The 16,047-nt window shown below is 55.8% G+C and overlaps 1 protein-coding gene across 3 annotated transcripts in view; it reads right to left on the bottom strand.

The window, feature by feature from the left end:
* TTYH3 (tweety family member 3) overlaps window positions 1–5,167 on the bottom strand; it is a 29,984-nt gene extending 24,817 nt beyond the window's left edge. For all 3 annotated transcript variants that reach the window (XM_084761675.1, XM_084761673.1, XM_084761674.1), the window contains exon 1: window positions 4,827–5,167. In XM_084761675.1, coding sequence (XP_084617801.1) covers window positions 4,827–4,878 — 52 coding nt within the window. In that variant the 5' untranslated portion in view covers window positions 4,879–5,167. The remainder of the gene's footprint in view (window positions 1–4,826) is intronic.
* Between the last annotated feature and the right edge of the window lie 10,880 nt (window positions 5,168–16,047).

Here is a 16,047-nt window from a genome sequence, read left to right as displayed (position 1 = left end):
TGGGCTGTTGATGCTGTGAACGTGAGCTCATCCTTAACATACTGGGTTCAAGGCCAGCCCTGACACGAGACGGCTCAGCAGATACAGCACTTCCAAACGACCCAAGTTCAAATTACCCAGAACTCCTTTGTATGGTGAGATGGGAGGCAGAGACAGGAGAATCCCCAGAATCCTGCAGGCCACGCTAGCTTGGCACATGCAGTGGCAGCCAACAAGGGACTTACCTCAAGCATGGTGCAAGGGCAGGAACGTGCACGTGCACATACTCAACAATGCACACATGTGTACCGTGCACACACACACACCACATACGTATACCCATACACACAAGACAAAAACAAAGCCAGCAATTTTTTAAAAGTGAGACAAAGCTTGGGGGCGTGGCTCGGGGTCAGCCCACTGGCCTAGTATACACAAGGCCCTGGTTTGATCTCCAGCACCAGCGAGGGAGGAAGGAGGGATAGAAGGAAAGTAACACAGCAGCATGCAATATAACTCTTGCTTTTACGTGGTGTCATCCCGAAAATGCAAGCGCATGGACAGACTCCAGCTGGGTGGCTCCTTTGTCTTCTTCGCATGGTCACCCGCCCCCCCCAGCAACCACCACCCCCGCCCCCGAGTGTCCCGCAGACGTGCACTGCCTGTGTAAGCTGGAAGCAGGCGATAAGGCTGCTTTTTCAGACAGAGCTCATTTCCTGAGGATGGCAATGAAGCCAGCCCTGCCCAGAGGACACAAACAGGCTGCCAACCTGCCTGCCAGGCTGCTGGCCTTGTACACCAAGGGGCCCAGTTCTTTTGTTTGTTTGTTTGTTTGTTTGTTTGTTTGTTTTTTTGAGACAGAGTCTCTCTGTGTAGCCTTGGCTGTCCTGGACTTCATTTGTAGACCAGGCTAGCCTCGAACTCACAGCGATCGCCCGCCTCTGCCTCCGGAGGGCTGGGATTAAAGGCGTGCGCCACCACACCCGGCTGAGGGGCCCAGTTCTTATGAGCCAGCTGCAAGCTCTGGGAACAGATTCCTGGCCCCAGGGGCTACTCACCTAAAGCTTAGATGGTGACACAACACAGGGCACCCAGAAGGACCTCCAAGGCAGCACCTTCCCCCTGTGTCATGTAGGCACGGGGTCTCGGAGCTGACGCCTGGGCTTCTCTGCCTCACGCTTTTGTCGACTGTGTTCCCATTATTTAGGCCCTTTCTCAAGCCCTGACTACACCGCCTGGGTCCCTCCCTCCCTTTTAATTAATGTTCCTGCAGATTAAGCCCAGAGTCTTGCCCATGCCAGGCAAGTGCTCTACCACTGAGCTGTGCTCTCTACACCCACCCCTCACTGCCTCCCCCCCCCTTTTTTTTTTAAGAGATAGGATCTGCTAAATTGCTGGTTTTGAACTCATCCTGCAGGCCAGGCTGGCCTTGAACTTGCCTCCCGGGTGGCCGGGATGACAGGTTTGTACTCCCATGCCTGGCTTCCCTTTAAGTCTTATCAGCCATCTGAGCCTCCAGACTGATGGGAAATGGTCCCACAACGTGGCTAAACAGCAGGCAAGTGCTACCAGCTATCTGAATGGCTAGTGTGCCACCGGCCCCCTGTGCACCAGGATTGGGCAGGTGTATAGTGAGTCAGAGAGAAGGCTGGTGAATCCCAAGCTTTGGCTGGTAGTCTTTAAGGCAGGCTAGGTAATATCTCCTCAGGGACACGGCGGCGGCGAGGAATGTAAATTTGAACCCCCAACCAGAGGAAGCAGGGTCTTGCTGGGTCATGAGGGCAGATAAAGGACAAGGAAGCCCATATTCTCCACCCCCCCCCCCAGCAGAATGAGGTCAGCAGATGTCAACCCTCCGCTCTGAGAGAGGTCTGATACCTAAGCCTAGGGACCATGGGCAGCCGGGGCAGGACCAAACGAAAATCAAGACTTTAGTCAGGACAAGATGGCAGCAGGCCATGTCACCCAGAGCTTCTGGGTCCCATGCTGTCTGTTGCTAGGACTTCGGTGCCTCTCTGTGAGGTGAATGCACCTGTGTACACAGACGGTTCTAAAATCCAGCCACCTCGGTGAGGTTGGGGAGCTGGGAAATGCTGGGGGATGGCCCAACCCCAAAGGAGCCTAGGCAGCAGCTCCTGGGGACAGCCTAGTGAGAAGCCAGTATAGAAGGCGGACCAGACTGCAGAAGGCCTTTCTGTCATGAAGCCACCATCAGCTTCCACATGGGGACTGACTGACTACTGGTGGTCCTTCCACTCAGCACGGTTACAGGTTTCTAAGTGGGAGACACATCATGGTCTGAGACACCCAGTCCCCACAGGACAGGGTGCTAACTCCGCCATCATCTGGGTGCAAGCTGTATGGGACGATGCTGGCGCTCTGGAGTCCCAGTACCAGCAGAATCCCGAGACACCCATGCAACAGCCAGTCCAACCCTGCTGTGGGCTCCAGGAGGTATGGGTAAAAAGGTCTGAGGCAAGACTCTGCTGCCCCCACCATCGCCCCAGCCCCACACCCCCCAGGGCTCCCTGAATGAGGCTAAGCCTTAGTCTGTACAATACTACAGACAGCTGCACACCCCATGCAAAGGGAGACGAGTACAGGCAGCTCCACACAGGGCTTGACTGGGAGTCTAATTGTGGGTTCCACTAGGTTCCAGACAGTGGGCCGTGAGTGGAGAAGAGAGCAAAGGACAAGCCTGGTGGTATCCCAATGCTGGGAGACACAGAAGCTTCTTTTTCCCCTTGGCCTGACGCCAGACTTAGGGGTTTCAAAGGGAGAAGGCTGCCAAGTGCCCCCCCCCATGCTCCCTTGCCCCCTAACTGAGGCCCACTTTGCCCCACTTCAGCCAGGCCTTATTTCCCACCCTGGGTTCAGAGAGAGACTGCTGGGCAACAGCTCAGGTAGGGGCAGGGTGGATGGCTCAGAGGGTACCGTAGGTCAAGATGGGTGAGAGAGGTCAATGGACACAGTGGGACAGAAAAGCCCCCCCCACAGGCATGCATATGCAACTCCACACAGTTAGCAAAACCTCACCAGGGAAAATCGGATCGGAGTCTGTGAGAAACCATTGCCCACCCCACCCAGAAAGAGAGCTCCTGTCTCTCTCCCCACAGGGGAGAAAACCATCACCACCAGCTCCTACTTCAAGACACTGAGCAGTTGCCTCAAAGCACCAGCTCAAAGAGAGTAGGGGCACGGGCACTGGCACTGGCACGGGCACCACAGCCCAGGCTTCAGGAGCGGAGGCGGCGGGGGATGGAGCCAGGCTGGGTTCCACACTGTGAATTATTCAGTGGCTAATTCTGCTCCTGGGAGAGGAGGCAGGAGGGAGAGTGAGTCAGAGGCCTCCCACAGCGGAGCTGCAAAAGCAGGCAGGACCAGGCTCAGGTGGGGGCCACAGACCTGAGGGCCCATGGATCTAGAGGCCCACAAAGCCAAGGGCTTCAACCACTGCCTTTAGATTCCCCAGAGCCGAGAGCACCCACCAGGACCCTCCCCGCCTCTCCCTGTCCACAACAGTGCCAGAAAAAGCCACAGCAAGTTCAAGTCTGCGGCAGGTGCAGGTGGCAGCCCACCGACCTCGGGAAATGCAACCTGGCCGCCCCAGGTGCCAGCGGGACCGTCAAAACCGACTGATAAAGGCGGCAAACCCTAGGTAGGCAACCTTCCAGAACAGGAAGGAGAGTGACAACACCATCACACAGTAAGAGAGGCACATGTGTACCCCTACCCCCACCCAGGGCTGGTCCTCCTCCCAAATCCCCAGGTGAGTTCCAGATTTTCTCCTCCTGGCTGTATCTGGGGGCTCAGGCTCTGTCCTAACCCCTCGCTCTCGCATTCTAATCTGCCCAGGCTGCCCAGGAACGCTGCTTGCAGCTGGGGTCGGGTAGGCATAGAGCCGGAGCAGGGACAACCCTGTGCTTTTACCCTCAACTTCCAGTTCTCATGGGGACAAAGGGGGCTGCAGAGAGAGGTATGACACAGCCCCAGGGGCACTTGACTCCCAGGCAACTGTCCAGGGATACCTGGACAGAGAAACTCTTTCGTGCTGCTCCAGTGACCAAGCGGATGATCACCCGCTGGAATGTGGAACAGGAAGGAAAAGCCCACAGCCTGGTCCCCTGCTCTGCACTCAAATGACAGAGGTTCAGTAGTGGGGGGTGGTGCTGGGACTTGGCATGACGCCAGACTTAGGGCTTCGCGGGGAGAGGGCTGCCAAGTGCCCCATGCCCCCCTCCACCCCTTCCCGCCCAGACTGAGGCCCACTTCGCCCCCACTTCAGCCAGTCCTTATTTGCTACCCTGGGTTGAGAGACTGCTGGGCACCTTGGTTTCCCACAACCACGCGACACCCTGTGTACATCCCACAGCCTGACCGTGAAGCAAGGGGTCATTAGGAGCCACAGAGGGTTGGCCATGGCCCAGGCTACTCACCCACCAACAGCCTGGCAATGGGATTCCCTAGCTGGGGGACGAGGGCGAGGAATAACCTCTTGTTTGAATCCAGGATCCCAGCCTTGGCTACTGGGGTGCTCTACTGGGGAGCAGCTGGCAGTCCAAAGGATGGAGATGGGCCTGGCAGGAACCCATAGGATCAGACGAGGGCCAACAAGGGAGGGAGGCAGCTCCGCCAATCCAGATAGGAAGCCTCGGTTATACGGAGGAACTGGGAACCTTCCAGGGAGGGTTCGATGCTAACCCCTGGAGATATTATCAGTGTACAGGAGAAGGCCCCTAGAAGAAAAGGGCCACGGCCTCGTATGGGGATGGGGAAACTCTCGCCTCTCGGGAGGGGCCGTGACCCCCGCGGGGCCCCTGACCCCGCAACCGGGGGACGCGCGTCACCTGCTGGTAGTCGACGTCCTCGGGCCGGAACTGGCTGCTGGTAGCCTCCCATCGCAGGTCGAAGTGCGGCAGCCGGTGCAGGAGGCTCACCCACCAGGGCGCCGCGTAGCTGACCCCGGCCATGGCGGGAGGCCACGGGTGCTGCGCCGGGCTTCCCTCGCTGCCCGGTGCACGGGGCTCAGGGACCCGCCGACCCCTGCTCAGCTGCCCGCATCGTGCCTGCTATAGTGGGCCACGGCACGGCCCGGCTCGGCCCGGCTCGGCCCGGCTCGGCACCGATCGGCTCCGCTCGGCCGCCCGCGCCCGCCGCCTCTTTGTTCGCCGCCGCTGCCGCCGCCCCCTCCGTGCACCCGCCTGCTCGCCCTCAGGCCCCACCCCCACCCCGCCATAGGCCCGCCGCCCCCAGGCCCCACCCCAGCCTTCCTCCCCCGTCCTTAGGCTCCGCCCCCCACACCGCCATTGGCCGGAAGCCCCCAAGCTCCGCCCATACCAGCTCAGTCCCTACCCCCGGGCTGTCATTGGCGCATCTCCCATAGGCCCTGCCCTCAACAAACCTATTCTCCCGCCCCTGCATTGCTATTGGTCGTTTTGCCTACTAGTCCCACCCCTCGGATTGGCAAGACCCTCAGCCTCTTCGGCCATTTCTTCCCTGTAGACCTCAGAGGCTGGAGACTAAGCCTCACGTGTTGCTTGCCCTCTGTCCCATGCGTTTGCTCGCTGGTTTTGTCTTTACACGTTTCCTCACAGGAGCTTGCCAGGAACTCAGTGGTCTGTCTACATGGACACGATCTGCATACCGGAGCTTTAGCTGTGTGATCTTGGGCGAGTGACAGCCCCTCGAAAAGGCTTTGTGGAGATTAAAAAAAAAAAAAAAAAACGAGTGTAAAAGTGCTCAGAACAAAGCCTGGCACATAAGCCATCAAGACGTGTGTAAGGCGACGATGGCAGATGGGTTGTCTACCCACCTACCCTTCCTGTGGGGTGGCCTGCTTTGTTTTTTAAGTTATTGAACCAGGGCCTTATGCGTGCTATAGGTAAGCATTCTACCACTGCCCTACATCCCCAATCTCCTGTTTTATTTTTTGTATTGAGACAGGATCTCAGAAAGTTGACCAAGGCAGCCTCAGACTTGCAATCCTCTTGCTTTAACCTCCCAGGTAGTAGTATAACAGTAGCAGGCCCGAGCCACTGCACCCCTTTGAGTTGCATCATTTTAAAAACCTGAGACAGGATGTTCCCTGTACCCGCCTCTTGGAAACTAGGCTACAGGTCAGGACACGGCCTATAGAAAGGGTAGCTGCGAGGCCCTGTGCACCTTCCGTGTTCTCGCTCTTCTCCCAGAGGTGGCTGGCCTACAGATCCTCTTGGCTCTGTCCCCTCACAACCCTGGGGCCTTCTTTCAGGACCCCAGGGTTCTTAGAAACTGGGTACACACCAGCTTCTCTTTCATCTGCCAGCTAGCCCACCCCCACCCCACCCCGCCCCTGGCAGGCTGGGCAGTAGCTTCCTGACCGGCCTGTCTTTCATTTAGCTCATCCAACTGCCTGAGGCACTCGCTTTCTTGCACTATGGCCTAAAGGCGGAGGCCCTTCCAGAGCTGTGGGTTTCCAGTGCTCTGGTGGCTGGGGGAAGCCACCCAGAGGGAAAACAGCCTGGGGCGGTAGGCAAGGTCTCCATCCTTAAAGGTCCCTAATGTCTGAAGTTTAACTTAGGTGGCTGCTGCAGCCACTGCCTCCTCCTCCTCCTCCTCCTCCTCCTCCTCTTCTTCCTCTTCTTCCTCCTCTCATTTTGGTTTTTCTTTTCTTTTTTGGTATTTCGAGACAGGGTTTCTCTGTGTAGCCTTAGCTGTCCTGGACTCGCTTTGTAGACCAGGCTGGCCTCGAACTCACAGAGATCTACCTGCCTCTGCCTCCCGAGTGCTAAAATTACAGGTTTGTAGCCATTGCCTCCGGCTTGGCTTATGTTTTTTACTCTAGGACCAAATAGCAATGAGTGGCACCCCCAAGTCTTCCGAGATTAAGGCCACTTGGCCTGCCAAGCTCTGCTCCCTGGTGTCAGAAGAATGCAGGCTGGAATCAGGACAGCAGGTAAGATGCCCACTCCAGTGGACCTGGCTAGGTTGTTACCTCGACTCTCCTGTATAGTGGGGGACCAGCCCCACCCCCAACAGCCAGCACGTCCCCTGGTGGGGCTGAGCCCCCCCCCCCTAATGGTGCTCAGACAGTTGCTGCAGAAAGGAACCTTGTGAAATAGGCATCCTGTCTCGAGGGGGAAGGAGAGTTAAAGGAGAGAATGCCAAGTAGTGATGCTGGGCCCAGGGCGGGAAGGAAGGCCCGCGCCCTGCCCACTTTGGCTGGCACCGTCTGGCCAGAGCTCCAGCTATTCTTCCTGCTCATCCCAGCACAACTATGGCTGGGAACTGGACTTTCGCCCACTTGATGGGAAGAGAAGCCGTTGTTCAGGACACCCAGAAAATCGTGTCAGTCAAGGACCCACCATGGTTCCTCGCTAGGCCACCCACCCTTCCTTTTTCCCTCCTCCCCCCCTGCCCCCCCCCCCCCCCGCCTTTTCTCTCTCCCTCTCTTCCTTCATTTGATTAAAGTAGGGTTTATGAGCTGAAGTCAGAGATGAGGGGCTGGATAAAGTACTTGCTGTGCAAGCGTGAGGACCTGAGTTCGAATCCATTAACACTCATGTGCAAGCCGGGTTATAGTGAAATGTACCTGTAACCCCCGTGTTGGAGGTAGGAGGCAAAGACGGGTGGCTCTTGGGGCCTTCCTAGCCAGCCGGCCTAGCCAATTGGTGAGCTCCGGGTTTGGTGAGAGACCCCCAATCTCAAAAATAAGGCGGAAACTGAAAGAGGAAGATACATGATGCTGACCTCTGGCCTCCGTACCCAAACACATGGGTGAGTGTCCTTGAATAAAAAATGAAGACATGAAGCCAGGCATGGTGGTGCACGCTTTTAGTCCCAGCACTCGGGAGGCAGAGGCAGGCGGATCTCTGTGAGTTCGAGGCCAGCCTGGTCTACAAGGTGAGTCTAGGACAGTCAAGGCTACACAGAGAAACCCTGTCTCGAAAATAAAAAAACAAAACCAGACAAACAAACCCCCCCCAAAAGAAAGAAAGAAAGAAAGAAAGAAAGAAAGAAAGAAAAAGAAAATCTCTGTGGAGCCAACACTGAAGGCAGAGCTCTGGGAGTGCCTAGCAGAAGCATTTGAAACAGAGGACCCAGGGATCGAGGTCAGGAGTCCTCCGGTGCTATCCCTCTAGGAAGGGAGGTGGTCTGAGGCTTCTGGAAGGTTGTCCCAAGATCTGCAGGGAGTGGGAGGAAGGCAGGACCCAGTTGCACATGTCTAGCCTGGGACTGCTGCCAGAACAAAGGAATTCCCTGTGTTTGGACCCCATCCAGTGAGGTTCACAGTTTCCGTAGACAGCCCTTGTGAGCAAAGCAGGGAGAGGAGGGGGCCGCAGGCTCAGATACCCCTTGTGTGTGCTGACACGTGGCAGGGTGACACTTGGACCACAAAACATTGGCAGTGCCTAGCTTCCCTGAAATACCCCAGGAGGGCAGATGTATCCTGGCCACAGAAAAGCCACAAGAGATGTTTCCTTTTGTTTTGTTTTTTGAGACAGGGTTTCTCTGTGTAGCCTTGGCTGTCCCTGACTCACTTTGTAGGCCAGGCTGGCCTCGAACTCACAGTGATCTGCCTGCCTCTGCCTTCTGAGTGCTGGGATTAAAGGCGTGCGCCACCACGATGCCCAGCTTGGGAAGTTTCTTTTTCATCTGGCCATGTGGCCTGTTGTCTCTGGAGTTTGGGAGAGACACCAGCCAGCCAACAGTGTCTTCAGAGGCCGTGGAGCCACTGAAATACAACCTGAGCCAGCAGTGATGGGTGGCAGCCTCATCTTCCCTTTGGAAGCCAGTGAGAACCAGTAAATCAATAGGAGGCCTCTGAATGCTCAAGAGCGCCGCCTCAAGTCCTGGTGCCGGCTATATACCTCCCAAACCAAGAACACACCTGAAACAGACAAAGCCTGGTGCTGGCCCTGATGGCACACACTTGTCATCATAGCTACTTGGACCAACTTAGGCAATTAGTGAGGACCCTATTTTTTTGTTTTGTTTTGTTTTTCAAGACAGGCTTTCTCTGTGTAGCTTTGGCTGTCCTGGACGCACTTTGTAGACCAGGCTGGTCTCGAACTCACAGAGATCAGCCTGCCTCTGCCTCCTGAGTGCTGGGATTACAGGCATGTGCCACCACACCTGGCTCAAGACCCTATCTTAAAATTTAAAAAATCAAAACAGAAGCCTGGTGGTGGTGGCAACATATACCTTTAGTCCCAGCATTCAAGAGGCAGGGGCAGGCAGATCTCTGACTTCAAGGCCAGCCTGGTCTACAGAACTAGTTCCAGGACAGCCAGGGCTACACAGAGAAACTCTGTTTTGAAAAACCAAAAAAAAAAAAAAAAAAAAAAAAAAGGGCTGGGTGGTAGTGGCACACGTCTTTAATTCCAGCACTCGGGAGGCAGAGGCAGGCAGATCACTGTGAGTTCGAGGCCAGCCTGGTCTACAAAGCAAGTCCAGGACAGCCAAGGACTACACAGAGAAACCCTGTCTTGGGAAAAAAAAAGAAAAAGAAAAAAGAGAAAAGGAAAACCAAAAAAGAAAAGAAATGAGAGCTAGCAATATAACTATGGTGGAACATTTATCTAGAATCTCTCGGGGGCTCAGTAGAGTTCTTGCCCAGAATCCCTTAGTGATGGGTTTGAGGTTTGCTGAATGGTAGAACGCTTGCTTAGAAAATGCAAGGCCCTAATTTAAATTCCCATTTCAATAGCACACTCGCGCACGCACGCATGCACGCACGCACGCACGAGCACATGCACACAGACACACAGACACAGACACACATGAAGGGAGGGAAGAAGGAAAGGCAGGGATGTACCCTCTTGTCCTGGTAAACATATATTCTTTGGGGGTAAGACACTCTCCCAGGCCTAGCCCCTCTCCCCATGTCAGTATGTTGGAGAACAGAACCTCAGCCTCTGCGAATCTGAGGGAAAGAAGAGGTTCCAGGGGACCTTAGATAAGGCATCCTGACTGAAAGGGGTCTCTGGGACCCTGGACTCCCATTAGACAAAAACACCCCAAAACAAACCAAAACCCCAGGGCATTTAAGCTCTCCTTGCCCCTGTGTGTGACCGAAAGCTCTATTTGACGTGGCTTTCAGCTTAGAGGATGTCACCCCCTCAAGACAGAGATGAGGGACAGGGCCCCAGGAACTTGGGAGCATACCCCCAAGTACAGCCCTCTCCTTCCTGCACAGTGCAAGCAGAGAAGGTTCTGGAAGCTGCTTGGAGCGCTGCTCTCTCGCTCACCTTACTCAGAATAAATTGTGGGGCAGGAGGTGGGGCCCTTCACTGATCATTTGGGGGGTCTTTAGGCTTTACGAGAGACATCCCTTAGTGACAGCTGCTCCTGTGGCTCCCTGTCTGTATAGCCAGCATCAGGCCTGGCGAGGGAGCAGCTTCCGTATACATCAGAGTCTGGCCTCAGCCTCCTGGATTAGTGCCTGGTCTCAGGAAAAGGGAGCCTCGTTCAAGGTCAGGGTCAAGGTCCCTCGGAGCACCCGGCGGATAAGGCCAGGCTACACCCTCCATTCTCTGGCCCTCCCTTGGTGGCCGTTCTCTGACCTTGCAGGGCCTCGTGACCAAGTCCAAAGTCCCCAGAACCAGCAGCCTCTACTCTGACAGGTCCCGCCTCTCCCCCAGGAAGAGCAGGCAGCAATGAGTGCGTTGTAAGGCCAGGTATGTATGCTTCCAAAGGTAACATCCTGGGGCTCCCTCTGACAGAGCCTAAATTACAGATGGAGAAACCGAGGCTCACTCAATTCACCTGCTATAGCTGGGCTGGCCACGTGCATCCCCATGTGGACTCTTCTGCATACCGGCCCTTTCTCCCATCGGCCAGCTGACTACGAAGCCTGAGTTCTCCTTCAGATTTCTAGGGTGGCCGGGCGTGGTGGCGCACGCCTTTAATCCCAGCACTCGGAGGCAGAGGCAGGTGGATCACTGTGAGTTCGAGACCAGCCTGGTCTACAGCAAGTCCAGGACAGCCAGGACTACAAGAGAAATCCTGTCTTGAACCACCCCTCACCCCTGCAAAAAACAAAAACAAAAACAAAACAAAAGCAAAAAAACAAAAAACAAATACAAAAACAAAAAAGAAAGAAAGAAATTAAGCAAACTCTTGCCTCTGGATCTGGACATTTTCATGCACACCTTTAATCCCAGCACCTGAAAGGCAGAGAAAATCTTAGTTTAAGGCTAGCCTGGTCTACATACTGACATGAAGTCCAGCTAGGGGTACATTGTGAAATGCTATCTCAAAAAATTTTTTTTTAAATTTAATTTTAAAAAGTTTTCAGCCAGGCGTTGGTGGCACATGCCTTTAATCCCAGCACTCAGGGAGGCAGAGGCAGGCGGATCGCTGTGAGTTTGAGGCCAGCCTGGTCTACAGAGCTAGTTCCTGGACAGCCAAGGCTATATACAAGAGTTTTACTTGTCTCAGAAAAACCAAGCAAAACAAAAAAAATGTTCTCTCATCTGAGGCTGATTCCTTGAGGTCAGGCCTCTCCCAATCTTAGCCAGCAGCCTGTCTGTCCCCACCCTGGGGACTCTTAGGGTGACTCTTGAGCTTTCATCAGCGAGGGGCTCCCTGGGGGTGTCCAGATGTCCGAAAAGGATGAATTAGAGAACGGCACTGGTTGTTGGGTCCTATAGGGTTCCGGTCCAGCTGTGAGTGTGCCAGAGGAAGAGCTCCGCAAGTTCCATTACATCTCTTTTCCCAAGTGGGCTGTTAGAGCGGTGTAGGTGAGCAGCTCGGAGGCGGGCTCCAGGTCAGGCGACACGGGGAACCTGGATTCCAACGCTAGGCTGTGCATTGGCAGGAGCTGGGTTCCGAGGCTGGGGCTGGGGTTCCGAGGCTGGGGCTGGGGTTCCGAGGCTGGGGCTGGGGTTCTGAGGCTGGAGCTGGGGTTCTGAGGCTGGGGCTGGGGTTCCGAGGCTGGGGCTGGGGTTCTAAGGCTGGGGCTGGGGTTCCGAGGCTGGGGCTGGGGTTCCGAGGCTGGGGCTGGGGTTCCGAGGCTGGAGCTGGGGTTCCGAGGCTGGAGCTGGGGTTCTGAGGCTGGGGCTGGGGTTCCGAGGCTGGGGCTGGGGTTCCGAGGCTGGGGCTGGGGTTCTGAGGCTGGGGCTGGGGTTCTGAGGCTGGGGCTGGGGTTCCGAGGCTGGAGCTGGGGTTCTGAGGCTGGGGCTGGGGTTCCGAGGCTGGGGCTGGGGTTCTGAGGCTGGGGCTGGGGTTCTGAGGCTGGGGCTGGGGTTCCGAGGCTGGAGCTGGGGTTCCGAGGCTGGGGCTGGGGTTCCGAGGCTGGGGCTGGGGTTCCGAGGCTGGAGCTGGGGTTCTGAGGCTGGGGCTGGGGTTCCGAGGCTGGGGCTGGGGTTCCGAGGCTGGAGCTGGGGTTCCGAGGCTGGGGCTGGGGTTCCGAGGCTGGAGCTGGGGTTCTGAGGCTGGGGCTGGGGTTCCGAGGCTGGGGCTGGGGTTCCGAGGCTGGGGCTGGGGTTCCGAGGCTGGGGCTGGGGTTCCGAGGCTGGGGCTGGGGTTCCGAGGCTGGAGCTGGGGTTCTGAGGCTGGGGCTGGGGTTCCGAGGCTGGGGCTGGGGTTCCGAGGCTGGAGCTGGGGTTCCGAGGCTGGGGCTGGGGTTCTGAGGCTGGGGCTGGGGTTCCGAGGCTGGGGCTGGGGTTCTGAGGCTGGGGCTGGGGTTCCGAGGCTGGAGCTGGGGTTCTGAGGCTGGGGCTGGGGTTCTGAGGCTGGGGCTGGGGTTCCGAGGCTGGAGCTGGGGTTCCGAGGCTGGGGCTGGGGTTCCGAGGCTGGGGCTGGGGTTCCGAGGCTGGAGCTGGGGTTCTGAGGCTGGGGCTGGGGTTCCGAGGCTGGGGCTGGGGTTCCGAGGCTGGAGCTGGGGTTCCGAGGCTGGGGCTGGGGTTCTGAGGCTGGAGCTGGGGTTCTGAGGCTGGGGCTGGGGTTCCGAGGCTGGGGCTGGGGTTCCGAGGCTGGAGCTGGGGTTCCGAGGCTGGAGCTGGGGTTCCGAGGCTGGGGCTGGGGTTCTGAGGCTGGGGCTGGGGTTCTGAGGCTGGAGCTGGGGTTCTGAGGCTGGGGCTGGGGTTCTGAGGCTGGGGCTGGGGTTCCGAGGCTGGAGCTGGGGTTCTGAGGCTGGGGCTGGGGTTCTGAGGCTGGGGCTGTGCACCGGTGGTGCCCCCAGTGGGAGCCTGACCAGGCAAGCGGGCCTGAGGGTCCAAGGACAGGAAAGCTTCCATTAGTGGTGCCGGGAGGGGGAAGAGCTCTCTCAAAAGCGTTAGAGTCCAGTAAAAAGAGCCACTCTCAGATGATCTTCGGTGAAATAGCGTGTGTGTGTGTGTGTGTGTGTGTGTGTGTGTGTGTGTGTGTATGTGTGTGTGTGTGTGTCTTGCCAGCCTATGTGCTCCAAGGCAGGCACTGAAAGAGGGAGGGAGCTGTCCCACTCCTGCCTGAGGTATCAGGATGAGATTTGAAATCTCAAGTTGGAGAGTTCCAGGGTCTGAACAGGCTCCACCTCACCAGTTAGTTCTCTGCTCCGTCCTCTGGCGGTGGCCCAGTGGCCCAGTGGCCCGGCACAGGGGGACAGTCAGCACTCACACTCCCCTGCCCCGTACCCCCCCCCCGCTTGTTGTCTCCCTCATTCTCCGGCCAGCACTCTCTGTTCCCACATCCTCAGGGTCTGATCCAAGCTACCCAGCAGAACACAAGGACTCCTCACAATGGCCCTGCCTTCCTTCCTGAGGCCTAGGGCCCACACTATACACGTTATGTCCGTCCACCATCTATATGTCTCCTCTTTTTTTTTTTTTGTAGTTTTTCTAGATGGGTTTCTCTGTGTAGCTGTGGCTGTCCTGGACTCACTTTGTAGACCAGGCTGGCCTTGAACTCACATTGATTCTCCTGCCTCTGCCTCCCAGATGCTGGGATTAAAGGCATGTGCCACCATGCCCAGCTCTCTTTCTCTCTCTCTCTTTCTTTCTTTCTTTTTTTTTCCTTTCTTTTTTTCAAGACAGGGTTTCTCTGTATAGCCTTGGCTGTTCTGGACTCGAATAGTAGACCAGGCTGGCCTTGAATTCACAGCAATCTGCCTGCCTCTGCCTCCCAGCTGCTGGGATTACAAGCGTGCGCCACCACGCCCGGCTCTATTCCTTTCTATGTTCCTCCCGCACCCCTATTCCTTGGAGAATGAAAGTACCGAGAGTGTAGGAACCAGGCCCGACTGTGCTGCCTGCCTGTCTTGCTGTTTCATGTCCCGTTTCTAGCAGCTTCCATGTCTGTGTTCATCTTGGTTAGCTAGTCATGTTTACTGCTCTGAGAACGCGCCCCTCCCTTCCTCGAGACTTTTCCTCCTGTGTGCAATCAGCTCTTGAGGGATTTCACCTGGGAGGAGGATTCCTGTTTTGCTGCCTATAAGAAGGCTCTTTGGAACTCTGGGGGAGAATAATAAACTGCTGCTGCGGCTGCTGCTCTCTTAGCACGAAGGACCCGCTGTGTTATTGTGTGTGTGTGTGTGTGTGTGCATGAGTTAAATCCGCAGTCCCTTGCCCTCAACTCGGTACCGCGGTGGTGCAGGCCCCACAAGTGGAGGTCTCACCGAGATCAGGGAAAGGGAGGAAGCTGACGGATCGCCCAGGGAAGCTGGCCAGCGCCTCAGGGAGGTAGGAAATGGGCGTATTGGGAATAGGTGCCACAGGTTTGTCCACGGTTTTGGTGGACTAGTGATTAAGGCGGCGGGAAAATAGGTGCCGCAGGTTCGTCCACGGTTCTGGTGGGCTAGTGATTAAGGCACCGGGAAAATGGGTGCTGTGGGTTCGTCCACGGTTTTGGTGGATCAAGCATTGAGATTGTTAGAGGATCAAGGCACCAGGATTAAGCATGAGAATGTTAAAGATTTTATAAAACAATAGAATTGAGTAGCCTTGGTTTATGATATCGGGAGAGCTAAATACCCAAGATTGGGATCAGGTGAAGTCTGATCTCCAGAGGACTTTACGAAATGAAGGGTCCAACAGTGTTCCTATCGCTACCTTTTCATTATGGCGTCTCGTTAGAGATGCGCTTAGGAGCGAGGACGAGAAAATAAGAGAGCAGCTAGGAAGTTTGGAACTTGCCCTAAATGAAGTGCAGGAGGAGCAATCTGTAAAATCCTTGGCCCCGTCTGAGATTGCCTCTGATATATCTTCTTCTAATTCTGAGGAGGAAGGGGCAACTTTAACCTCTGAGATACGGGCCCTAAAGAAGTTGTTGAGGGAGTGTAAGATTGAAGGAAAAGAAACTAGAGGAGAGCGGCCCCGGCATATAACCCAGATTATCAAAGTCAATTATCTTTGGCAAAGCCTTCTGCTCCCTCTTGGGGAGTTGTCTTTCCAGCAGTTGAAGTGCCTCACCCAACTAACCCAGGGCAAACGCAGAGGCAGCATGAAGCCCTCCAGTTTAAAGACATGAAACAGCAAGACAGGCAGGCAGCCCAGTCGGGCCTGGTTCCTACACGAGAGGTTGACTGTAGTGGGTCATATGGCTCGGAGAAGTGAGTAGAACTCACTGGGTGTTAGAATAGCTCAGAGACAGAGAGCCAAAGACAGACAGAGACAGCCATACACAACACAAATATGAAAATGTAACACACCAGACAGAACACCTGACATACACTGCTTACCAATGTTAGGCAGATGACACACGGAGAAAGCATTGTCCAAAGGACAGGCGAAATCTCGGCATAAGCTGTGCACTAAGGGACCTTGAACGGCACCGCACCCTGCGAGAATTGACAGCTGGCACGGGCAGGAGGCAGACAGTCCCCTCCAGCAATCTTTTCCTTAGTTTGATGGAAGGAAACTCAAATGGTGCAAGTGGCAATTCATACTCCAGTGAAATGTTTTTTTGTGTGTGTGCAGTGTTCATCTGCCTATTCTCCATTCTTTTTTTTTTAAAAAACATTTTATTTAATTTTAATTTATGTGCATCGGTGTAGGGGGTGTCAGATCTTGGAGCTGCAGACAGTTGTGAGCTGCCATGTGGGTGCTGGGAATTGAACTCAGGACCTCTGGAAGAGCAGGCAGTGCTCTTAACCACTGAGCCATCTCTCCA

The sequence above is a fragment of the Acomys minous genome (assembly GCF_964271855.1).
Source record: "Acomys minous genome assembly, chromosome: 16".
NCBI classification, from domain to species: Eukaryota; Metazoa; Chordata; class Mammalia; order Rodentia; family Muridae; genus Acomys; species Acomys minous.
Note: the sequence above shows the minus strand (reverse complement) of the source record. Positions and strands in the feature narration are given on the sequence as shown.